This window comes from Sus scrofa, chromosome 17 (genome assembly GCF_000003025.6).
Source record: "Sus scrofa isolate TJ Tabasco breed Duroc chromosome 17, Sscrofa11.1, whole genome shotgun sequence".
NCBI classification, from domain to species: domain Eukaryota; kingdom Metazoa; phylum Chordata; class Mammalia; order Artiodactyla; family Suidae; genus Sus; species Sus scrofa.
In genome coordinates, this window is record NC_010459.5 from 49,703,019 (window position 1) to 49,729,368 (window position 26,350).

General features: G+C 47.7%; 1 protein-coding gene across 3 annotated transcripts in view; it reads right to left on the reverse strand.

Moving 5' to 3' along the window:
• Positions 1-26,350, reverse strand: part of SULF2 (sulfatase 2) — a 141,398-nt gene that overhangs the window by 39,298 nt on the left and 75,750 nt on the right. For all 3 annotated transcript variants that reach the window (XM_021077818.1, XM_021077816.1, XM_021077817.1), the window contains exons 4-5: positions 16,756-16,907; positions 1,610-1,779 (exon numbers count right to left, since the gene is read on the reverse strand). In XM_021077818.1, coding sequence (XP_020933477.1) covers positions 1,610-1,779; positions 16,756-16,907 — 322 coding nt within the window. The remainder of the gene's footprint in view (positions 1-1,609; positions 1,780-16,755; positions 16,908-26,350) is intronic.

Consider the following 26,350-nt stretch of genomic DNA (forward strand, 5'->3'; position numbering starts at 1 on the left):
GGTGGGGCGCCGCGGTCCCTGGAATACAGTTCATCATCTGTCAAACCCTCCTCCCCAAAGACCAGGGGATGAGAAGGTTAACACACTGCCTCATCCCCTCTGAGGCGCCCTTCGCGCTGTCAGAAAGCAATCAGAGCCAGGGGGTTGCGGAGGGCAATGCATTCTGATTGTAATGAAAATTAAACACCCGGAATATTCAGGCGGATTCCAAATTGCCCTGTCCTTGTCGCCCCAATGTCACAGCAAGGGCTGCTGAGTATCACTGCTAAGCAGGAGGTGGCTGGAGGCAGAGAAGAGCGGAAGAACTTTCCAGAAAGACTGACTAGCCAGCTGGAGGGAGGAGAACTGGAGGGGTGAACAGACAGATGGGTATGGGGCTGGCTTTGAATCCTGGCTCTGCTGGTTACTGGGCGGGGGACCTTCGGGAAGCTCCCTAACCTCTGGGCCTCAGTTTCCCCACCCATAAAGTGGGAGGACCAAGTGCCTCAGGCGGCCTCCAAGGGAGCCCTCCATGGCCCCCACATCCTGGTAATCCCACACGCGCGTGGCCCCCTCCCAGACTGCAGGAGCACTGGTCTGTGTGACCAGTAGAATACGGCAGAGAGGCTGTGTCCCTTTGAAATTAGGTTATAAAAGACTATGGCTCCCCCCTCATCCTGCCCCCCTGTCTCCCTGATCATCTGCTCTGCAGGAGGCCAGCTACCAGCTGTGAGGACACTCGTGAGCCCTCTGGAGAGCTGCTGGTCAAGGGGCAGCCTTGTGAGTGAGCCCCAGGCAAGCTTCAGTGGGCGGCAGCCCCAGCTGACTCCTGCAACCTCAGGAGACCCTGAGCTAGAATCTTCTAGACAGGCCGCTCCCAGATTCCTGACTCACAGACCCAGTGAGACAATAAACACTGGTGCTTTAAGCTGTTAGATTTCAGGGTAACTTGTCACACAGCAATAGAGAACTGATACCTCCAAGGTCACTGGGAATATTCTAGGAGTCAGTGCAATGGAAAGGGCTTAGCACAGAGCCTGCCACAGGGTCAACAGCCTAAGAAAGCCTGTGAATATATTAGTTGTCTCAAAAGAACTTTTTTTTTTTTTTTTCCTTTTTTGGCCACCCCGCAGCATATGGAGTTCCTGGGACAGGGATCAGACAGGAGTGGGAGTTGCGACCTACACCACAGCTGCGGCAACGCTGGATCCTTAACCCCGCTGTGCCCGGCTGGGATGGAACCTGCGTCCCAGTGCTCCAGAGACACTGCCACTCCTGTTGCGCCACAGAGGGAACTCCAAGAATGTTTTTCAAATGTGCAAAATAAAATATGTAGGATTGCAAAAGTCACCTGTGACATAGGTATGCATCTGAGATGCAGTTCTAACCACAGATTTGGGTGGGAGGATGTGGCTGGCACGTTGAAACCTCGTGTTGCCTCTTTGGCCTGTTGTTACTGGATCTATATCCTGGTTTCCCCACAGACTGGCTGTGTGTTCCTGGGATCTGTACACTGGGAGGATTAGAGAGAAGAGGCAGCCTGGTCTCCGTCCTGACATCACTGCGGCCGAGCCTGACCCTCCCCCTTTGCTGCCTCCCTGCAGCTTTGCAGGCAGTGCCCCGAACTTACATGTGCTGGGACGCGTTGGGGAAGAGGCGTGAGTACTGGGGGGCCGAGTCCTCGGGGCCGTGGGGGGCCGCATGGCTGATGACCATGAGGACGGGCCTGTGCGGGTACATCTTCTTGGACGTGCGGAAGAAGCTCACGCTGTCATTGGTGATCAGGTCCGTCAGGTAGTCCTGGGGGGCGGGAGAGACAGGAGAAGGTGTGACGAGCCAGGCCTCCCTGCTGAGTACCTGCTGTGTGCCAGGCACCGTGCTGGGCATCCGGGACATGGCAGTGACCCAAACAGACAATCCCTGCCCTTGCAGAGTCAATGACCAAGGGGCAGAAGGCAACAACGAAGCAAGTAAAACAGGTAATAAAGAAGCAAATTACCCACAATGGAGAAAAAAACAGAGAGGAGGGGGTTAGGGAGGATGGGCGAGGAATCGCAACTTGGCACGCATGTGTGATATTGAAATAATAATAGCAAACACTAGCCTGTGTTCACATGTATTAGCTCATTTAATTATTTTTTCTATTTTCTGTATTTTTTTAATTGACGTACAGCTGACTTACAATATTATATTTGTTTCAAATGTACAACACAGTGATTCATACACAGTGATATATACTGAAAATACATATATATTAAAACTTTTTTTTTTTTTTCTTTTTGGCTGAGTCGGAGCATATGGAGCTCTCGGGCCAGGGATGGAATCTGAGCCAGAGCTGGGACCTATGCCACAGCTGCAGCAATGCCAGATCCTTCATCCATTGCTCTGGGCAGGGATCAAAATCCTGTCCCTGTGCCACAGTAGGAACTCCAGGATTTCAATATTTTTATAGCGTATATTCCATTAAAAGTTATTAGAATTATTCTCAACAGTGAAAAGCTGAAAGAACCCCTACTAAGATCAAGGACAAGACAAGGATGTCCTCTCACCACTTTTATTCAACATAGTTTTGGAAGTCCTAGCCATGGCAATTAGAGAAGAAAAGAAATAAAAGGAATCCAAATTGGAAAGGAAGAAGTAAAACTATCACTGTTTGCAGATGATATGATACTATACATGGAAAATCCTAAAGATGCCATCTGCAAATTGTTAGAGCTCATTAATGAATCTGGTAAAGTTGCAGGATACAAAATTAATACACAGAAATCTACTGCATTTCTATATACTAACAAATGAAAGATCAGAAAGAGAAACTGGAAAACAATCCCATTTACCCTCACATCAAAAAGAATAAAATTCCTAAGAATAAACTTACCTAAAGAGACAAAAGATCTGTACTCTGAAAACTCTTAAGATGCTGATGAAAGAAATCAAAGATGACACAAACAGATGGAAAGATATACCACACTCTTGGATTGGAAGAATCAACATTGTCAAAATGACTATAATACCCAAGGGAATCTAAAGATTCAATGCAATCCCTATCAAACTACCAATGGTGTTTTTCACAGAACTAGAACAGAAAGTTTTAAAATTTGTGTGGAAATACAAAAGACCCTGAATAGCCAAGGCAATCCTGAGAAAGAAAAATGGAGCTGGAGGAATAAGGCTCTCTGAATCCAGACTCTACTACAAAGCTACAATAATCAAAACAGGATGGTACGGACACAAAAATAGAAATATAGATCAATGAGACAGGATGGAAAGCCCAGAAATAAACCTACGCACCTATGGTCAACTAATCTTTGACAGAGGAGGCAATAACATACATGGGAGGAAAGAGTTTCTACACCATACACAAAAATAAACTTGAAATGGATTAAAGACCTGAATGTAAGACAAGATACTATAAAACTCTTAGAGGAAAACAAGCAGAACACTCTCTGACATAAACCACAGTAATACCTTCTCAGACCCACTTCCTAGAGTAATGACGATAAAAATAAACAAATGGGACCTAATTAAACTTAAAAGTTTTTGCAAAGCAAAGGAAACCATAAACAAAATGAGAAGACAACCCACAGAATGGAGAAAATATTTGCTAATGAAGCAACTGACAAGGGATTAATATCCAAAATATCCCAAACACCTCCTGCAGCTCAGTATCAGAAAAACAAACAAGCCCGTGAAAAAATGGGCAGAAGTTCTAGATATACATTTTGTTAAAAGACATACAGACAGCTAAAAAAAATACATGAAAAGATGCTCAACATCACTAATTATTAGAGAAATGCAAATCAAAACTACTATGACTTACCACCGTACACCAGCCAGAATGGCCATCATCAAAATGTCTACAAATAAGTGCCAGCAAGGGTGTGGAGAAAAGGAATCCTCTTACACTGTTGGTGGGTATATAAATTGGTGCAACCACTATGGGAACATATGGCAGTCCCTCAAAAAACTAATGCTATAACTACCATACAATCCAGCAGTCTTACTTTCTATCCGGAGAAAAACCATAATTTGAAAAGATATATGCAGCCCAATGTTCATTGCAGCACTATTTACAATAGCCAAGACATGGAGGCAACCCAAATGTCCACCAACAGAGGAGTGGATAGAGAAGATGTGGTACAAATACACAATGGAATATTACTCAGCCATAAAAAGGATGATATAACGGCACTTGTAGCAATATGGATGGACTTAGAGATTATCATACTAAGTGAAGTCAGTCAGACAGTGAAAGATAAACATCATATGATATCACATATGTGGAATCTAAAAAAAAAAAAAAGGATACAAATGACCTTATTGCACAACAGAAACAGACTCACAGACTTGGGACAACTTGTGATTACCAAAGGGGACAGGTGGGGGGGGTTGGGATGGACTGGGAGTTTGGGATTGGCATATGCACACTGAGGTATATGGAATGATTGGCCAGTGGGGACCTGGTGTAGAGCACAGGGAACTCTAGCCAATATTCTGTGATAATCTATGTGGGAAAAGAATCTGAAAGAGAATGGATGTATATATATGTACAACTGAATCACCTTGTTGTACAGCAGAAATGATCACACCCTTATAAATCAGTTATACTTCAATAAAACTTTAAAAAATGAAAAAATTATTACAAAATAATAGCTGTAATTCTCGGTGCTATACAATATATCCTATTGCTTATCTATTTGGTACATAGTCATTTGTATCTCTTAATCTCATACTCCTATCATGCCCCCTCCCCGCTCCCTCTCCATGGTGGATACACTCCTATATTCCGGGATTGTCTCTACTGGGGGCAGGAGCAGATGAACATATAAAGGAAAAACCAAGAGAGTGACGAGGTGTGATAGAAGGAGGAAATAAGACAAGATGTGACAGAGTAACAGGGAGCTGGGGTGGGGGAACATTTTAGCTGGGGCAATCTGGGAGGACCTCTCTGAGGGGACGTTTGAGTGGAGATCTGAGTGATGAGCAGCTGGGTATGGGAAGATCTGTATCACTGGAGTTCACTCTCAGCTGCTTGCTGGAATCCTCAGGGGAGCTTTACTGAGGCCTGAGCCCTCTTGCAGAGATTCTCGTTTAATTGGTCCATGCTTCAGCCTGCAGAGTGGACTTTCAAAAAGCTTCCCAGGGGATTCCAATGTGCAGGCGGGCCTGAGAATCAATGATCTAGAGGAAAAGCTCTAGGCAGAGGGACCAGCAAATACCAGCTCTAAGGCAGGAAGGAGCTTGCCATGTGTTTGAGGAACACAAAGAGGGTGAACCATCAGCAGGTACAATACAGGGACAAGTGGAGGAGCAGCACAAACACAGGCACACACCAGCATCTCCAGGAAAGTGAGGTCTGACTGGGTACTGGGCAGGAAGAGAGAGGAGTGGGAGGCAAAGCAATGCACCGGAAACGAGGGCTTTAAAAGCTCAGCTAAGAAGTTGCGCTGTGCTCACACTCTTCCTGAAGTGTGGTGAACTTCTAGCTGCTGATTTCTTTTGAAGTTCTTAAAAACATACTCTCTGCTTCTCAGGAAGCAGCAGTGTCCAAGCTGATAACTTTCAAAAAGGGGTATTATTTTAGAGGGGAAAAAAAAGGCGGGGGGGAGAAGAAGTGGCTCTAGCTTCTACTCTAAAGTGGACTGTACCAAATACATCCACGCCTCTACAGACTCGCGCCTCCAGGGACCAGGGCGCACTATGTCTCTGTGCTCAAGGACAGTCACCGCACCACAGGGTCCAGCACTGGGAAGGTGATGAATGAACTTGTACTGCTTTCACACCCTGCAGAGCTGTGTAACTTTCTGTCCGAGATACGGTTGTCCAAGATACCCTGTTAACGGAAAGAGCAAGCTACAGAGTCAAACCCTGGAAGATTATTATTGTTTTTATGTGGGACAGAGGGGGAGGGAGAGTGGAGAGGAGAAAGCAACCCCCTCTCTTCATATGCTCTGAGCACCAAGGAAAAATCCAGAAGGACAGATACCAAAGTGCGAACCAGGGACCAGGATAAGGGGAGAGGGGGAGAAAGTCACTTGCTACTTATATACTTTTCCTTGAAGACATTTTGCAAATAATTCTGAGGAGTAAACAAAAGTTTTACAAGGGGGCCCTGTAGAACCTATCACATAAAAATAATATTTTTATGATGTAAATTGAAGACCTGCTGCCATAGCTCTGGAACATAATCTAAAGGTGTCAGAAATATTCTGTAACTAGTAGTGGAGCTAAAAATGATGTGAAGTTCTCTTTGGTGAAAAGGAAGGGTCAGGAAGGGAGGGGCCGGAAGAGGGCTGCTTTTCTTCATATTCACTATTTGCTTTTAAAACCATATATACGCCTATGTGGCTGTGATTAAGCATCACTGTTTTTTTAAACAGCCACCGTTGGCCTCCATTTCCCAGAGAGGACGCACCATGCAATGTTGGAGCAGTGGAAAAGAATAAACTAGAACTCCGGGATCAACATGGATATGATACCATTGCTTTAAAGTCTAAAACGACAAAACAGTATTTTATATTGTTTGAGATTCTGCATATGGAATAAAAGAACGGGAGTTCCTGGGGAGTTCCCATTATGACGCAGTGGAAATGAATCCGACTAGTATCCATGAGGATGCAGGTTGGATCCCTAGCCTTGCTCAGTGGGTTAAGGATCCAGCATTGTTGTGAGCTGTGGCGCAGGTCACAGACATGGCTTGGATGTGGCATTGCTGTGGCTGTGGCGTAGGCTGGCAGCTGCAGCTCCAGTGTGGGAATGATAACCAACCTCAGGACACCTCTGCGAGAGGAGGCAGTGGGACAGGAAGGAGAGCTGGGAGGGTGACACAGGGGCTCCTCCACCTGTGATGCTGCACATACAGAAGCATGTGGGGGGACTGCAGTGTCTGCCTCTCCAGGCTGGGTGGGAGGGCTTGATGTAAAGCCAGCTCCCGGCAGAGTCAGTGAATATTAGGGCTGTCGGGGGCAGGGTGGATTTTCTGCCACCTAAGAGCGTCCTCCCTTCCCTGGTCCTCCTCAAAGCCATTCCTACACTAAGCCTTTGCAGGTCTGCACCAGCAGCACAGGGGCGTCTGCGATGACATCTGATGCGAAAGCTAAAGCTGGTGCCCCTCCCCCCAGCGCCCCCCTGTGGCTGGGAGGGGACCGCACCATGCTGACTCCAGGGGTGGGAGTGAGCCCTGGGCTGGCCACCAGAAGCAGCCCTCGGTCACAGGCATGAGCAGAGTTGAGGCATCAGAGGGAGGGACAAGGGGCCTGGGCCAGGGTGGCGGTGGCACTGTCCAGTGATGGCTGAGAGTGGGCCCCACAGACAGGACGTGTCCACTCACTGAATGTGTCGGGTGCATGAGAGGGTACAGCCAGCTTCCCACCCCGCCCCCTGCCGATTTCTGGTTTAGGTGAAGGATGCAGGGATGGGGAGCCAGAGAAAGAGAATGTCGGGGTGAGGGCAGAAATGCAGAGGTCAGATCTGGACAGGTTGAGTCTGGGGTGCCTGGGGCCAGTCAGAGACTTGGGGTTGTTAACAGGAAGCGGGGAGACAGGTGGGGGGACGACACAGGCCAAAAGGTGAATTTTCTGGAACCTGGAGACAGGCTGATAGGCCATGGGGAAGTCACCCCCTGCCTCCCCCTGGCTCTGGACCAGCCCCGCATCCCCATCCTGCCCAGGTGAGGCGGGCACACCTGGGCGTTCAGGAGCTAGACTTCCCTCCGGTGCACTCCTGGCCCCACCTGTGCAGGGGTGGGTGAGGCTCCTGCCCCGCGTTTAGCAGCAGCTGGGAGCCGGCCAAGGGCAAGGACCACAGCCGGGAGCCCGGCCCCTGGGAACAGGCACCGACATCCAAGGGAGTTCCCAAATTGCTTTAGCAACAGAAGCAGTGGCAAAGGCCGAGCCTGGCACAGAAGCAAGGAGAGCCATGAGCCCACCTGTCGCTGGTGTTCCCAGGAGCACCCCACAGCCTCCCCTCTTCCTTCCTGAGAAATCCTATTGGCAGGCGATTGCTGGAGGAAAGCAGCACTTCTGCCCAGGGCCACAGGCTGGCAGTCTCCTCGACGCACGGCGGGTCCTCTTGGCTAAGTGACCAGATAGCCGGAGGAGGTCAGGATGGAGAGGGGAGGTGGGGACACATCCTCTCGGCGTCCATCAGGGCATCCTCACCCCGATTCCGTAGTTTTGGGAGGCTTCTACAGCACTTTGTGTTTAAAAGAGATTCACATTCCTAAGGAGCACTCATTTTGCAAAGGCCTGGGGCTCTGGTGTCAGAAACACTGGGTTCAAATTCTCGCTCTATCACCTGCTACCTGTGGGCGAGCCACTGCCTTCTGGCACCTCAGTTTCTGCATCTCAAAAATGGGACCAATAACCGTCCCCTCTTCAGATGGCGATGTGAGCTCGTGACAGGCACTTGCTGAGTGGGTAAAGACAACCTACAGTGGACCCTGGCGCTTATTACAATCAGACAGAGGCTCGACTGACCTTCACAGCAACCTGGTGGAAGCAGACGCCATGGCCACTTTACGGATAGGGACACTGAGGTTGCCAAACCAGTAAGCAATTCATTCAGCGCTTGAGCTCAGGCCTTCATGGTTTTTGTCTGGTCCGTCTCCACCCCCTCCAACCCCCGCTCCCCCTGCCACACAGATCAGATTAAAAATATTAATGGGAGGAGTGGGTGGCGGCTTATAGCTGGTGTCAACTAACCTTTTCTGCGAAAGGCCAGATGATAACTGTTTGAGGCTTTGTGGACCAGAAGTCTCAGTTACAATCACTGTAGCTCAAAAGCAGCAATCCCATAATGCATGGGCATGTCTGGGCTGCAGTAACATTTTATTCATGCACACTAAAATGTGAATTTCATGTAATTTTCACGTGTCATGAAAATTGCTGTTCTTTTGATTTTTTTTCCAGCTAGATAGAAACGTTAAAAACCATTCTAAGCTCAAGGGTTGTAGCAAAACAGCTGGCAGGCTGGGCTTGACCACAGGCTATAGTTTAGAGGCTGGGTTTTAAAGCCTGATGGCCTGGGTTTGAATTCTGAAGGTACTAGCCGTGTGGCCTGGTTACCTAGCCTCTCTGTGCCTCAGTTTCCTCATCTGAAGATTGGGAATGATCACAGCAGCCACCAGATGGGCTCTGGTGAGAAACACATGGGTTAATCGATGTATAATGATTCTAAGAGTATCTGGTGTGTGATACCCTCTAAAGGAGTGTTAGTCTTTGCTCCTCAAGAATCACATGGCTGCATTTTCCTGGTGAAAATTCGAATAGTGCAAACAAAGCTGATTGGATTACCCCTCACCCCCTGCTCCCAATCTTGGCCCCTTTTGTCCCTACTGAGGAGTATCTTTCCAGATGTGCTGTTATGTGTGTTAACAGAACTGCCTGATGCATCTTTTTACATTAATCCTATCACACTGTGTACATTCATTCATTCATCCAACCAACATCGCAGTGAACAAGGCTAATAGACATTCCTGCCTTCATGAGCCTTGTAGATATATATTTTTCTTTTTAGGGCCACACTGGTGGCAAATGGAAGTTCCTGGGCTAGGGGTCGAATGAGCGCTGCAGCTGCCAGCATACACTGCAGCCTCAGCAATGCCAGATCTGAGCCACATCTGTGACCTATGCCGCAGCTTGCAGAAACACGGGAGCCTTAAACCAGTGAGCGGCGAGGCCAGGGATTGAACCTGCATCCTCATGGGTTCTTAACCCACTGAGCCACAACGGGAACTCCAGAGCCTTGTATTTGAATGAGAGGACAATTAACACATAAGTCTGAGACATACAGGTGTGGGACATCGGTGATGGAGGGAGGGGCTTGGGGAGGGGTGCCCTGAACACAGGACCATCTAGGAGGGTGACATCTGACTAGGCGCCTGTGGCAGTCCTGCCAAAGGAGTCTCGCTCTCTTCACTCAGCCTCTGTCCTAAGCTTTTCTGATGGCTCTAGACACAGATGCTCCTCGTCCTTTCCAGGTTCCTCCAGGGGAGGGAGGCTTCCTGGTCCTTTAGTCATTTCCCACGTTAGTGGGCTTTCTTGGTTGATTTCTTTCAAGGACAAAGTTGCAGCCAAGGGCTTGGCTACGCCCCCTCTGCAAACAAGGGAGGCTTCCAGAACAGAGAGAGGACGTGCACGTGCTGGGCTAAAGGGCAGATGCGCTCATGTTCACGGCAACCCCATTTCTGCAGCGCCTCCCGCTCCCTGGACCCTCGGCCACCTCAGCCACCTCGCCCTGGTTATTCCCGTCTCCCTCCCACTACCTGCCCTGCCCTCTCCAGGCTTCTTCAGCCATCAGCACTTGCTCACATCATTTCCTCCTCATGAGCTCACATCATTTTCCTCCTCAGGCTGCCTCTCTGCCCACTTTGCCATGAGGACCCTTCTGAGGCATCCGCCTACCTTTGGGATTAGAGATTCGGGACAGAGTCCTCAGAGGGCCTTCAGAGGGGCACACGGGAAGGGTCACTACTTCCCCCCTACCTGGGCCTCCCATTGAGGCCCCCAGACCAGCATGATACTCTGACCCAGCAGAGGCATAGGGTCCCAGAGTGCGGGGCTCAGAGCCCAGGCTCCCGCCCCCCGGCTCTGCCTCGGCTGGAAACTCTGAGCTCACTCCCTCCCGCTCCATCCCAGAGCCCCAGCTCCTGCTGCCTGCTGCTACCCTTGGGAGTTGAACCCTGGACCTGAGCCAGCTCTGACCCCCTTGGGGCCCCCCTGACCCTCTGTTTCCACGCCTCCAGTCACCAAGGGCCCAGGAATTCTTGCACCTTTGTCATGGGGGCTCCTCTCACTCACAGGCAGGGATGCGCGGATGTGAGGAAATGGGGCGACACCGCAGCCACCGCGTGTCCTGTCCTCAGCACCAAGGGGACTGAGTGTCCCTGAGTAAGTTCATTATCAGGCTGAGCTGAGGCCAGGGGTGGACATGGTGAGTTTTACAGAGGAGAGAGGGTTTTTTCCTGGGCATTTGGAGAATCCGCCTGCACTGAGGCTGTGAGGAGAAAAAAATGAGTATTCAGCCCTGAACGACTATGCTTGATATTTCCAAGGAGCCGGAGACATCGCTAAGTCTCCCCATCAGGACTCTGAATCCATTCTCTCGGGAGGTCATGGAAGCAGGCCTATGATGGGCAGAATGAGACATGGGGTCGGGGAGAGGCACTGCCCAGGCAATGCCACGTGTGGTTTCTGCCACCCGGGGCCTGGACTGATCAGACTTATACTCAGGGAGACAGGTGGGTAGGATCCCCAGGTGTGCTGGTGTTTTCAAAAGGGGAGTGAGAGAGGGTATGCTCTGGCTGTTGAGCATTTAGTCAGCCTCCTTCTGGTGGAAACTCTCCATTTTTATTTGGGGCTCTAATCTCAGCTGGATGTTCCAGGGTTGAGCTCAAAGGCAGGGCTCCTGCTATCCCACCTCTGCATCAGGAGTAGAGCCTGTGATTTACAGCCTATCAGAACACTGCCTTCCCCTGGCCACGCTGATTGGTTCAGGGACAGACATGTGACTGACCCAGAGCCAATGAGATGTGATGAAGCTAGGCATCCTGGGAAGGAGATGCCATGTTTGCAGCTGAGCAGGAAGCTGAGAGGATGCAAGGATGGCCATATGGGTACCAGGAGAAGAGAGAGAGACAGAGAGACAAAGAGACAGCCTGTGAATGGGGTCGAAGAGAAGAAAACAGAATATAAAGGAACAAGAAACCACCACCTGATCCGGCCATGTCTGATGCCACTACTGTTGGATCAGTTAAAAAGGCTAGTATGTTTCTTCTTCAATTAAGCCATTCAATTAAGCCATTTTGAATTGGGTTTCTGTTCGCAAACAACTGGAAGAGGCTAGTCCGATTCAGAAAAGGCTAACTCCTGTAGTTTAGAGCAATCCAGAAAGGCTTCATGGAAGAGAAGACGGAAAACACATGGATAAATTCAGAGCAGGGAAGCACTAGTTAAGGTTTTGAGATGGTTGTTGGAACTGACAGGTCTGGGCTGGTTGAAATGGCTCACACTGGGGAATGACACAATAGGAGAAAGGGCTGATGTGCTTGTGGGCACACATTTAATATGGGCTTCTATGCACTGGTGCCATCACTTCACAGTTTATAAAACTCCCCCCACCCCATGCCAGACTGGGAGCTCCACGAGGACAATGCCTGGGTCTGTTTTTGTTTACCCTTGGATACCCAGCACCTGGCCCAGTGCCTGGCACATTAGCAGGTGCTTAATAAATACTTGTTGAGGGAATGAATGAACAATATAATCAAATCCAATGAATCCATTCTCCTGATATGATTCTTGTGAAGATTAGAAACATGACACACAAAATACCCAGCATGGTGCCTGGACCATAGGCGGAGCTCAATAAATAGAAGTGCTCATTATTAAGATGCTAGCACATGCTCCTCTTCCAGATTTGGGAACTGAGGCTCTTAAGAACAGGCAGCATATCCAAGGGCACACAGATGTTCAGAGTTGGGCTCTGAACCCTGAGTCCCCTGCATGGTCCCTGGAGGGCAATGGGCATTGGAACAATGCAATGGGCAGCAAATACCATGGTCAAGTCTGGCCCATAGATTCACACAGGATCTTGGAAATGTCTGAATTCCTTGCCAAACATTTCAAAAATCAGAAGATGGCATTGGAAAAAAAAAATGTACAGATCTGTAGCTTCTATTGAAAAATCAGGAAACCTTGCCATCTGGAGCCCACCGTTCAACATGGATGGACAGGCCTGATCTGAGTTTGCTGCCCCTTTTTAGACAGATAGGTCTTCTACACTCCTCACCACTCCCTACTGTCTCGCCTACTCCCAGGTTGCTCTACTGTCTGCATGACTGCCTGTCCCCTGGTGACTTCTGCCTAGGGACCTTGCGTAGCCATTTAGAGACAAACTAGAGTGGGCAGGCCCAAGGAATCATCACACTAACCCAGAGAACCCCAGTTGCGACAGTAAGCAAGGCCCAGGGCTAGTGGCAGTGGGAATGAGGAAGAAAATGGGGCGGATTTGACAATCCAGGGAAATAACATATCTGCTGGGGGGATGGGGGTCCAGAGCTGACTCTGACCTATTTGCAGCAGGAATATTTGCCAGTCTCCAGATTTTTTTTTTTTTTTCTTGCCTCACCTGCATCATATGGAAGTTCCTGGGCCAGGGACTGAATCTGGGACCTATGCACAGCTGTGGCAATGCTGATTCATTAACCCACTGCTCTGGGCCAGGGATTCAACTCATGCCCTAGTAGTGACCTAAGCCACTGCAGAGACAATGCTGGATTCTTTTTTTTTTGTCTTTTTACCTTTTCTAGGGCCACTCCCATGGCATATGGAGGTTCCCAGGCTAGGGGTCGAATCGGAGCTGTAGCCACCGGCCTATGCCACAGCCACAGCAACTTGGGATCCGAGCCGCGTCTGCAACCTACACCACAGCTCACGGCAATGCCGGATCGTTAACCCACTGAGCAAGGGCAGGGACCGAACCCACAACCTCATGGTTCCTAGTCGGATTCGTTAACCACTGAGCCACGACGGGAACTCCAATGCTGGATTCTTAACCCGCTGTGCCACAGCGGGAACTCCTCCAGAATTTTTTTTTAAATGATAAGTTTGATGAAACATCACTGTTAGTCTCTCCTCTTTGTCATCATCACCATCACTGTCTAAGCCACAGGTCAGGAAACTACAGCCACATCAGGGCCTGCTGCCTATTTTTGTAAATAAAGTTATTGAAATAGAGCCACGCTTATTTATCTGCGTATCATCTATGGTGCTTTTGCACTGCAAGGGCAGCCTTGAGCAGTTTCAACAGAGACTATGGCTTATAAAGTCTAAAATATTTAGTATCCAGCCCTTTATAGAGAAAGTTTGGGGTCCTGATCTTAATTAGTTTATTCCAGGCCTTTGCTACATATAATGTCTTCTTCTAATGCTCTACGTGTATTAACTCATGTGTTTCTCAAAAACCTATGTGAAAATCACAAGAAAGTACCACCATACCCCCAGCAAAATGGCTGTAACCAAAAGGACAATATCAGTGTTGAGGAGTGTGGAGCAACTGGAACCCTAATACATTTCTGCCTGGTTCAACCCTGTAACACATCCTATGTCCCAGCAATTCTACTCCCAGGGGTACAACCAAAAGAAATGGGTTCATACGTCTACCAAAAGCCATGGGTCAGGATGCTCACAGCAGCTTAACTCATAATAGATCCAAACTGGAAACAACCAAAATCACCATCAGCCGTTGAATGGATGAATACCTGCCATCTACTTAAACAACAGAATACTACAGAGCAATGAAAAGGACACACAACCACCTGGATATATTTCACACCCTTCATGCACATCATGTTGCATGGAAAAAGCTGACACTAAGAGCATGCATGATGTGGTTCCATTTATGTGGAGTTCTTTTCTTTAGGGCTTTTTACAGGGCCGCACCCACAGCATATGGAGGTTCCCAGGCTAGGGGTCCAATTGGAGCTATAACTGCCGGCCTATGCCACAGCCACAGCAACGTGGGATCCGAGCCTCATCTGTGATCTACACCACAGCTCACAGTAATGCTGGATCCTTAACCCACTGAGCGAGGCCAGGGATTGAACTCGCATCCTCATGGATCCTAGTCAGGTTCACTAACTGCTGAGCCACGATGGAAACTCGTATTTATGTGAAGTTCCTTGAACAGGCAAAACTAACTCATGGTGATAGAAGGCAGAACAGAGGTGACCTGTGGGCTGGGGGTTTTGGCTGGAAAGGTGTATGAGGGAGCCTGTGGGGTTGGAAATATCATACAGCTTGATTTGGGTGGCACTTAAACGACACACACACATGTGGAACCCCCCTGGACTGTCCACTTAGGATCTATGCACCTGTTGCACTAGTTCAACAAATCAGGACTAGGACAACTCTGACACAGGAGATAGATTAAGGTATAATCACACAATGGAATGCTATCCAATAAGAATGGAGGGTTTCCACTCATGCTCTAACAACATGGGTGAATTTCAACAGAGTGTTAAGCAAAAAAAAAAAAAAAAAAAAATGGGTACAGAATTAATCCGTGATGCTGGAAGTCTGAGTGATGGGTATCCTTGTGGGAGGATGGTTGGTGGAAGGAGTTACATGAGGGGCCCTTCTGGGGCTGGTGGAGACAGTTACTTCTTGACCTATGGGAGTGCTGGATCCATACGTCTGTTCCGTTTGTGAAGATCCATTGAACTGTATACTCTACACGTGCACTTTGTGCAAGAAAGTTCTGCTTCGGCAAAATGTCGTAAAACAATGCTCTGATATCACCTGACATGCTAGAATGGTGCCCATCAAGAAGAGAAGAGAGAGATGACAAGAGATAACAAGCCGTGGTGGGGATGAGTCTTGCTGAGAGAACCTCCGTCCACCTCCGTTGGTGGCATGTAAACAGGTGCAGCTACTATGGAAAATTGCATGGAGATGCCTCAAAAAATTAAAAATGGAACGACCATATGATCTAAGGACTCCATTTCAGAGTATTTAGCCAAAGGAAATGAAATCAGGATCTAGAAGGGAAATCTGAATTCTCATGTTTGTTGCTGCATTATTCTCAGCAGCCCAGATATGAAAACAACCTAACTGTCTTTAACGATGAATGGATAAAGAAGATGTGCTATATATAAACACCACACACACACACACACACACACACACACACTTGCACTGGAATATTATTTAGTCATGAGAAAGAAGGAGATCCTGCCACTTGCACCAGCATGGACATACCGTGAGGATGTTATGCTAAGTGACATGAGTCACACAGAGAATACTGTGTGAATTAAGAGTCGAACTCATAAAAACAGAGAGTAAAACGGATGTTAACAAGGGCTGAGGGTGGGAGAATTGGAGAGAGGCTCTTTACGAGGATAAACTGACAACCAGTAAATAAAGAAGCCCTGGAGAGCTAAGACACAGCACAGTGATTATAGGCAACATACTACATTAAAAACATCCAACTTGCTAAGACACTAGGTCTTAATTATTCCCACCAAGAAAAAGAAATGATAATTATGGGATGTGGTAAAGGTGTGAGCGATAATGGCAGGCCCACGGCCATGTGTACACGGATCGGATCAACATGCTGTACATGTTCAATTTATACGATGTTATGTATCAAACATATTTCAATTAAAAAAAAAAAACTCCAATGTTGTTATGTTGCCATTTGCAGCAACACAGATGGAGCTAGTATTATACTTAGGGAAGTCAGTCAGACAGAGAAAGACAGATATTATATGATATCGCTTATATGTGGAATCTAAAAAAGAAAATAATGCAAATGAATCTACATACAAAACAGAAACAGACTCACGGACACAGAAAACAAACTTACGGTTCCCAAAGGGGAAAGGGACTGGGGAAGGGATAAATTAAGTGTATGGGATTAACAAACACTGTGCCTAAAACAGACAAGCGACAAGGACTTGTTGTTTATCTATTTAGCAACTATACAGAGCAGGGAATTATATATTTGATATCTTGTAATAACCTATAACGGAAAACAATCTGAAAAAACGGTATGATGGAACCACTTTGCTGTACCTCTGAAACGAACACAATTTTGTAAATTAACTATACTTCAATTAAAAAAAATAAAACCATACTCTTAGAGACTGTTATTTGAGGAATGAAAAAACGGACGCAGAGGATGTAAGTTGTTCCAGGTCAGGTGTTTAAGTCAGAGTCACCATCTGAACCCAGGCTGAGCCCCGCCGCCCCCACCCCCGCCGAGCCAGGATGGGGGACTCACCTTGGAGTAGTCAAAGCCGTGCTTCTCCTTCACTCCATTCCGGCAGAGCGTGTAGTTATAAAAGCGGGAGTTTTTAAGGAGGCCGACCCACTCCTTCCAGCCCGGGGGCACGTAGGAGCCGTTGTATTCATTAAGGTACTTCCCGAAGAAAGCTGGAGGGAGAAGGACCAAGAGACCAGGTGAGGACACAGAGAGCAAAGCCTTCTCTGGCCATCACCCAACAGTAATCGCCACACCACTGCGTGCCCTCGGAGCCACAGGGCCCTCTGTTGGGCCAGCGAAGCCTATGACCCCCTTCTCAAATGTTTCACATGCAGAGCACCAAAATCAGCGAAAATCAATTATTTTGAAATATCGTTATCAAAATATTTAAGAGAACATGCCATAGAATAATATGTTCTTTAAAAAAACGAAGATATTAAATACAAGGCCTTGCAAGGAGTGATCATTTCAAAGCAGCAATAAGTACACATTTTATTCTGTGATTATCTTCAGCAATGGCAATGGAATATTGAGACATCAGTGAGTTTCACGGATGGCGTAGCTATAGATTCTGCCGACACAGCGTGGTTTGTGGCCTACATTCATAATTGAAGCAAAACCCATGTGTCTGTTGCAGGTGAGTGAAAACTAGTGTAATTTTTTTTTTTTTTCCATTCAAGTTTATGGACCCCTTGGAGTCTATCTACTGCATGGGACTAGAATGGCTAACATTAAAAACACAGACCAAGGCCAGTTGTTGGTGGGGGCTTGGAGCAACTGGAACTCTCGCAGCTGCTGGTGGGTGTGTGGACTGATCTGACCACAGGGGAAAACTGTTTGGCAGCGTCTGCTGAACTTGATCATATTCATACCGTCAGACCCAGTGACTTGAATCCTGGGTATTTACTCAGCAGCAACACACTCACAAGTGCAGGACACGCTCATAGCAGCACTATGCATGACAGCAAATAAAGAGAAACAAAACAGCTGTCCAGCCACACAACAATGGAGAAATACTTCCCTGCATGTTTACACACTTGAATATGACACAGAAATGAGAAGGAAAGGACTAGTGCCACCCTCACTAACACACACACACGATAACAACCAACTAGTGTTAAGAGAAATAAGGCAGCACAGGGAACTATATCCAGTCTCTTGGGGTAAACCATGATGGAAGATAATATAAGAAAGGGAATACATATATATATATATATATATATATATAAATGACGGTTTGAAGTACGGAAGAAAATAGCACAACACTATAAATCAACTCTATGTCAATAAAACTTTAAAAAATGAAAAAAAAAAGATAAAAAGGCGGCAGATATAAAAGAATCACTGTATGATCCCATTTGCAGGATGTTCAAAAATCGGCAAAAAAAACCCCCAAAAAACAAAAAACTATGTTGTTGGAAAGAGAAGCAGTGGTTATCACTGGATATGGGGAAAGGGTGGGTGGAGGGGCATGGGGACTTCTCAGGTGGTGATGACCTTGTTCTATTTCTTGCTGGAACACAGATGGTCTGGTTGGTGAAATGCCACTGAGCTGGACGTTTCCAGCAGTGCATGTCCCTGCATGTATGCATCACATCACCTGCCACGCTTACTTAAAAAAAAAAAAATCACATGAATCAATCAATGTAATACACATTAACAAAAGAAAAGTAAAAACAAAACCCCTATGATCATCTTAATAGATGCCATAAAAGCATTTGACAAAATCCAACATTCATTCATGATAAAAACTCTCACCAAAGTGGGTACAGAGGGAACATACCTTAACATAATAAATGCCATTTATGACAAACCCACAGCCAATGTAATACGCAATGGAGAAAAGCTGAAAACCTTCCTGCTAAAGTCTGGAATAAGACAAGGATGCTCACTCTTACCATTTTTATTCAACATAGTATTGGAAGTCCTAGCCACAGTAATCAGACAAACAAGAGAAATAAAAGGCGTCCAAATTAGAAGAGGTAAAATTGTCACTATATGCAGGTGCAATGATACTATTCATAGAAAACTCCACACAAAAACAACTTGAGCTGATCAATGACTTTAGCAAAGTAGCAGGGTATAAGATTAATATTCAATAATTGGTTGCATTTCTGTATACTAATAATGAAATATTAGACAAGGAATATAAAAAACAATATGTTTTAAAATTGCACCCTCAAAACTTAGATACTGAGGAATAAACCTGACCAAGGAGGTGAAAGACTTATATGCTGAGAACTATAAAACATGAATCAAGGAAATTAAAGAGGATTCAAAGAAATGGAAAGATATCCCATGCCCCTGGATTGGAATAATAAATATTGTTAAAATGGCCATACTACCTGAAGCAATCTACAGATTCAATGCAATCTCCATCGAATTACCCATGCCGGAGTTCGCGTCATGGCTCAGTGGAAACAAATCTGACTAGGAACCATGAGGTTGTGGGTTTGATCCCTGGCCTCGCTCCATGGGTTAAGGATCCGGGGTTGCTGTGAGCTGTGGTGTAGGTCACAGATGCGGTTTGGATCTGGCGTTGCTATGGCTCTGGTGTAGGCTGGTGGCTACAGCTCCGATTAGACCCCCTAACCTGGGAACCTCCATATGCCACAGATGCGCCCCTAAAAAGACAGACTATACACACACACACACACACACACACTTAATAGATGCCATAAAAGCATTTATAAAATTACCCATGACATTTTTCATACAACTAGAGCAAACAATCCAAAAATTTATATGGAACCATAAAAGACCCAGTATTGCCAAAGCAATCCTAAAGGGAAGAGACCAAGCAGGAAGCATAACTCTCCCAGGCTTCAGACAATATTACTAAGCTACAGTAATCAAGATAGTGTGGTACTGATTAAAAAAAACAGACACACGGATCAATGGAACAGAACAGAGAACTCAGAAATAAACCCTGTCACCTATGGTCAATTAATCTTCATTGAAGGAGGCAAGACTATAAAATGGGAAAAAGTCTCTTCAGCAAGTAGTGCTGGGAAAACTAGACAGCTGCACGTAAATCAATGAAACTAGAACACACCCTCACATCATGCACAAAAATAAACTCAAAATGGCTTAAAGACTTAGGACAAGACATCACAAAACTCCCAGAAGAGAACATAGGCAAACATTCTCTGACATCAACCACACAAATGTTTTCTTAGGTCAGTCTCCCAAGGCAATAGAAAGAAAAACATAAATAAACCAATGGGACCTAATCAAACTTAAAAGCTTTTGCACAGCAAAGGAAACCATAAAAAAAAAAAAAATGAAAAGGCAACCTACAGAATGGGAGAAAATAGTTGCAAACGAAGTCACTGACAAGGGCTTAATCTCCAAAATATACAAACAACTCATACAACTCAATGGCAAAAAAACAAACAACTGCAACAATCAGGACATGGGCAGAGGATCTAAATAGAATTTCCCCAAAGAAGATATACAGATGGCCAAGAGGCACATGAAAAGATGCTCAACATCACTAATTACTGGAGAAATGCAAATCAAAATTACAGCAAGGTACCACCTCACACTGGTCAGAATGGCCATCGTTAATAATTCTACAAATAACAAATGCTGGAGAGGGTGTGGAGAAAAGGGAACCCTCCTACACTGTTGGTGGGAATGTGAGCTGGTCCAACCACTAGGGAAAACAGTAGGGAGGTTCCTCAAGAAATGAGGTTCTCTCCCAGGTCTTCCCGGCCCCCAGGTCATGATCCTACTGGTTTTCCCCTGAAGATTGTAGCCACAGTCTTTTTTTTTTTTTTTTCTTTTTTCTTTTTGGGAGCCACACCTGCAGCATATGGAGATTCCCAGGCTACATGTCAAATCAGAGCTGCAGCTGCCGGCCTATGGCACAGCCACAACAACGCCAGATCCGAGCTGCATCTATGACCTACATCACAGCTCATGGCAACGCACTGAGCGAGGCCAGGGATGGAACCCATATCCTTATGGATACGAACCGGGTTTGTTCTTGCTGAGCCATGATGGAAACTCCATCAGCCACAGTCTTTCTGATGAATGTGCAACTTGGAATGCTAAAGAGCTGAAATTCTTGGCCCAGCTGGTGGGATAAATATTTCTTGGGGGTGGGAGGTGGGGTGACTACGGAAGCCCATCTCTGCCTATTGTTATCCGATGCTATGGATGTCAACACATCCAGAGCTGTTTCCTCCGCTAGGATCTCCGCTTTCACATCTCTCTCCTCTCTCTAACCCCCAACCAGAGCTTGTTATTCAGCCTCCACAAGGCCCTGGAAAACAGGGCTTCAGTCAAAGGCTTTTAGCGCCAAATTAGATTTTGCTTTCATTTGATTAGATTTCCCCAAGGCAGTTTTAAAAATGCTTATTCCGGCACTGGTTGAGGTGGGAGAAGCAAATTAGCACGGGCCCTGGGGCTCCCAGGCTGGGAGATACAGGCAGGAGAATGAGCTGGAATTAAAATCAAGATGAAAAATACAGCCCATGTCATGACTGGAGCCTGGACTCACTGAGCCTTTGCTGCTGGGATAGTGCAAAAGGAAGAGCAAGCTGCTGGTAGTGTGGGGGTGGAACGACTTGGCAGGCAGATCAAGAGGAATGAAATGCCAGGAAAGACCACTGACAATGTGCTGGCTGATGGCTGCCCCTAGGATGCAGGGCTGGCATCAACTGAAAGGACGGAGCAGTAACTGGCTCCCAAGCAGTAGGCCCTAGGTGGAAATATTTACACCTGGCAACAGAGACTTTTACTTTGCCTGCCTGCTCCTGACTCTGATTCTTTGGGTACCACTACTTTCTTACTTAAGTACACACGGGCTGCTCTTAATTCCTGACTCCAAGGCTTCATGCAAAATCTCAGCCTGACTAATCAGAGCACTACATTCTTCTGGCTACTGCCACTGGTTCAGGGATAGACATGTGACCCAAGCTGGGCCAAGGAGAGTCAGCCCTGGGATTTTAGGGAGCTACTGGGAAGGAGGAGTTTTTCTTCCATGGGGCTTGAAGCTGGTAGGATAGAAGCTTGAAACTGCTGGCAGCTATACTGCCACCAAGACAGGGGCGTCTGTTTGAAGGTAAAGCAACATGGAAGACAGCAGCAGAGGTGAGAGACAGAGCGAAAGAGAGACGTATTCTGGTTTGAGTCCCCATGTCCACTCTTACTGAAATCATCTTAAATGTTAGCATTTTCAGTTATATAGTATCTCCCAGTACGAGCGGACATTGAATGATGGGGACATTTGGAGTTGTCACAAATTGGTGGGGTGCTACTAGCATTGAGTGGGTAGAAGTCAGGGATGCTAGTAAATCCTATAATGCCCAGGGTAGCTCCCCAGGAAAAGGAATGATCGGGGCCAAGATGTCCGTAGGGCCAGGGGTGAGAAACCCTGAGTTACATAAACCAATAAATCCCACCACTCCATTTCTATAGTTGTTTTGTTTGCTTAATTCACTTCGGGTTGAGGTCTTTCATCTACAGTTAAAAGACCCAAGGAAAAGACAGTGAGATGCTCAGTGTAGAGCTGGGTTTGGGCAAGCCAAATCAGGCCGGCCCGCCACCTGTTTCTGTAAATAATTTCACTGGAACACAGTCACACCCATTTGTTTACGTATAGTTGTGGCTGCTCGCACACCACAATGGCAGAGTTGGGGATGGTGCAACAAAGACCACACGGCTGCCAACTTCAAAATATTTTCTCTCTGGCTCTTTGTGGGAAAAGTTTTCCAACCCTTGGTGAACGGCAAAATTCCCTGCGTGGGGTGAAGGATTTCTCTGGGATTTAAAATACGGCTGTGGTGACCCGGAGGAAGAGAAGCCAGTTCAGCAGAAGTAGATTCTGAAACAGGCCGGGGCAGTGGGGGCTCCATAGCACCACGGAATGACACACAACGATGACACAACAAGAAAGATGGCAGTGACAACAAGGACAGGAGCAGCTGGTTACAGGCCGTCCTCACATGTACCAATGCCAGATTCTCCACTTTGATTAAATGACACCAGTCGCCCACAGCGTGGTCTACGCTTAGCGAAAGCAGTGTCATAACTCTAATCGTATGAAGCACAAACTTCACTACTAGCGCCTCTGTCCACAAATCACTGTGGTAGTAACAGACGTCCATCACGCTTAGTAGCCAATCACGTCGCTTCTTACAAAGTCTAACGGTGACCAATCACTGCCCACCAGTGCCCATTCCGTTCGCGCACAGACAGCAACCCGTGTAGCTGTATTGCCTCCTTGTCTCCCAGTGCCACAGTCACAGGACATTTTACAAAAGTGGGCTCTCAAGAGGAGAGAGCTGGCCATCAGAGGCGAACGTGCAGCCAAGGAAAGAAAGGTTAGCACGGTGACACCGAGAGCTGAGTTGAATGTCAATGGGATCAGTGAAGGGAGGTGGCCGTGGGAATGGTGGCACTCACTGTGCCGGAAATTCTAGACAGGCGGCCAAACTTAGCCAAGGGCGCGCTTCGTCATCAATATAAATGAGGAAACGTGGTTGCGAGGACGAGGGTGAGGATGTCTCAGAGGGAGGGATGTTACAGGGACTCTTGGGGATTATTTTGCAACAGTGAAAGCTGTGTGACCTCAAGCAAGTTGTTTCATCTCTCTGCACCTCAGTTTCTTCACGTATAAGCCGGGGCTAACGACCGTATCTACCTTGTGGGATGGTTGTGAGAACTAATAGATGCATATTCCTTAGCAGTGGCACATAACAGGTGCTCCCTAAGTGTTACATTAGCACCAAGGCAGCCCCCCCACCCCTTTTTGGCCAACTTCTTCCTCTGTTAATACCTGGTCTGATGGGGGCCCTGCAGAGACAGATGACACAATCCAGCCTCTCCCCTTTCCTGCTTGGAGGGGATGATGGACCCCCACGTCCTTCCCGGTCCTGCAGGCCTGGCAGGCAGCACTGGCGGGAAAGCACGGAGCGCCCACTTACCCCCTGGCCGCTGCTTTCCCCATTTGTCTGAGTGAAGTGCTGCTGGGGACCCATTCGGAGCCTGAGGGGAGAGCCAGGCCCTTCTGATAGCTCTCCCAGCTCCGAATCCAAGTGAAATTGCCTCGTAATGATTGCATTTGTGGTCTGTAAAAGCTGCGTCTCGCAGCGACTGGAGACTGAGATCAGGGCAGTAAACCTGGCACAGGAGGCAGACAGAGGCATCATTTTGGATACGGGGAGACGGAGGGTTTCAGCAGCTAGAATAAGATGGGTATCTGGCGTCACTCTCTGTGCTGGAGAGCGGGTTGGGTTGGGTGAGGGTGGGGGACACTATTATTTTGCATCTCTGGGCAGCCAGTCCCCTTAGTCTGGGTGACGTCAGAGGTGACAGGGCATCCAGTGCCCATCTCTGCAGCCCAGGCTGTCTGGTCTGCTCCTGCCTACCACTCACCCCAGGCAATTGACTTCAGCCCTCTGTGCCTCGATGGACAAGGACGACACGGAGCCTACTGTCACCGGGCATGGAGGAACGAACGTGGGTACGGAACATGACCTAGTACCTGGCATGTCCTAGGTAGGAGGCGGTCCACTTACAGCAACCCCACCTTCGGGACTTCTCCCCCCCATCCTGGGCCATCTGGGTGGAACTGTCAACGGGGCCATTTCCGGGACACTGGCTCCTCCGAGCACACATTCACCCCACACCATCTCTACCCACATCCTACATTAGAGATTATCGATAAATAACTAAGAGTCGAAATATTCTGCAGTGAACGGGCTGCTTCATGCTACATTTCATTGTTTATATTTAAATAGAAACATTCCATTAAATATTTATTCATTTTGATTGGGTGGTTTCCTCATAATATGGAGCCAATGTACCAATATACACAGACATGCATGAATGCACATACACACACATATACATATACTTTCTTTCAGGTGACTCCTGAAAAACCACAGCCACTGCACCCCCTGGTTCCTCTCAAAGGTCCCAAGTGTCCATCAAGGTGCCTTTCCCCACCCAAGGGGCGGGTGGATGACAAACTTGGCCAATCGGACTCTGCTCTGGGATTTTGAATCTCCAGCTCAAGGACTGAAAGGTGGAAAAATGGGTTGGGATTTCGTTAACACCCTCTGTGTGACAGCTGTGCAAAAGCTGCGACCTAACTCTTCAGGTCTAGTGTTTGGGAGTCCAAATGAAGGAGGCAAGGCCGCCAGGGTGTTGGAGTCCGAAGAGAGGGAGAAACGAACCCGGCCTCTTCATCCTCGTTTCGCTGGTCAGCGAGGAGACAGCCTTTACCTGGACTTGGTGCCTCCCCTTTTGTCCCCACAACCCAGATACCCCCAACCAGCCAGAAGGGACCTTCTGAACCCGAGGTCTGTCCCGTCATCCTCCTTCAGTAACTGCTACCTCTGCCCGCATCTCCCATCACTCACCCCTGTTCTGGCCACTCCCGGCCTCTTACTCCTTAAAATGTGCCAAACTCCCTGCCACCTCAGGGCATCTGCACCTGCTCTTCCCTCTGCCTCGGACACCTGTCTTCTCCCTTCTTACACGGACTGACTCTTTCTCACCCCCTCTCAGACCGTTCGTCTCAGACCAGATGTCACCCCCTCTGAGAACATGTCCCTCGTCACCCTGTCTAAGGCCACCCATCCCTCTAGACTCAGCAGGCTCTTTTATCTTCTCCGTAGCACTGGGCACTCTCTGAAGTTACCCTGTGGGTATGTTTGTTTTCTTGTCAATTATCATCTTCCCAAGGATGCTGGGTCCACAAAGCACAGGCCTTTTCTGGGCACTGTAGCCCTGGCCTGGTACCCGGCTAAGAGTGGGCACACTGTGAGAGCTGCTGATGGGTCAAGGGACTGGGAGAGGCATACAGATTGGGCAGGGCAAGGCAGCCCCCCTGGGAGGAGGCAGTTGAATTTTTTTTTCTCTTTTGTCTTTTTAGAGCCGTACCCACGGCATATGCAGGTTCCCAGGCTAGGGGTCGAATTGGAGCTACAGCTGCCAGACTACACCAGAGCCACAACAACGCCAGATCCAAGCTGCGTCTGGGGCCTACACCACAGCTCACAGCAACACCGGATCCTTAACCCACTGAGTGAGGCCAGGGATTGAACCCGCAACCTCATGGTTCCTAGCTGGATTCATTTCCACTGCACCACGACGGGAACTCCATTTTTTTTTTTTTTCTTTTCACTTTTTAGGGCCACACTTGCAACATATGGAGATTCCCAGGATAGGGGTCAAATGAGAGCTACAGCTGCTGGCCCACACCACAGCTACGCCAGATCTGAGTCCTGTCTGGGGCCTACACCACAGCTCATGGCAGTTCTGGATCCTTAACCCACCCAATGTCGGATCAAATCCACATTCTCATGGATACTAGTCAGGTTCCTAACTTGATGTTTTATTGGAAGGGATTTCCATCACAACAGTATCTGCAGGAGAGAATGCTGCAAGCGGGGAGAAGGCTAAAAGGAGGTGGTGGAGACAGTAGCCTGAAGTCTGTGTGCAGAGCACAGGGATCAGGTGTCAGATCCGCTGGGGCAACTGGCCCCTCAGGGGACATGAGCAATGTCTGGTGTCTTTTTGGTTGTCACAACTGGGGCGGGGGGGGGTGCCCCTGGCATCTAGTGGGTGGAGACGGGGATGTTGCTAACACCCTGCA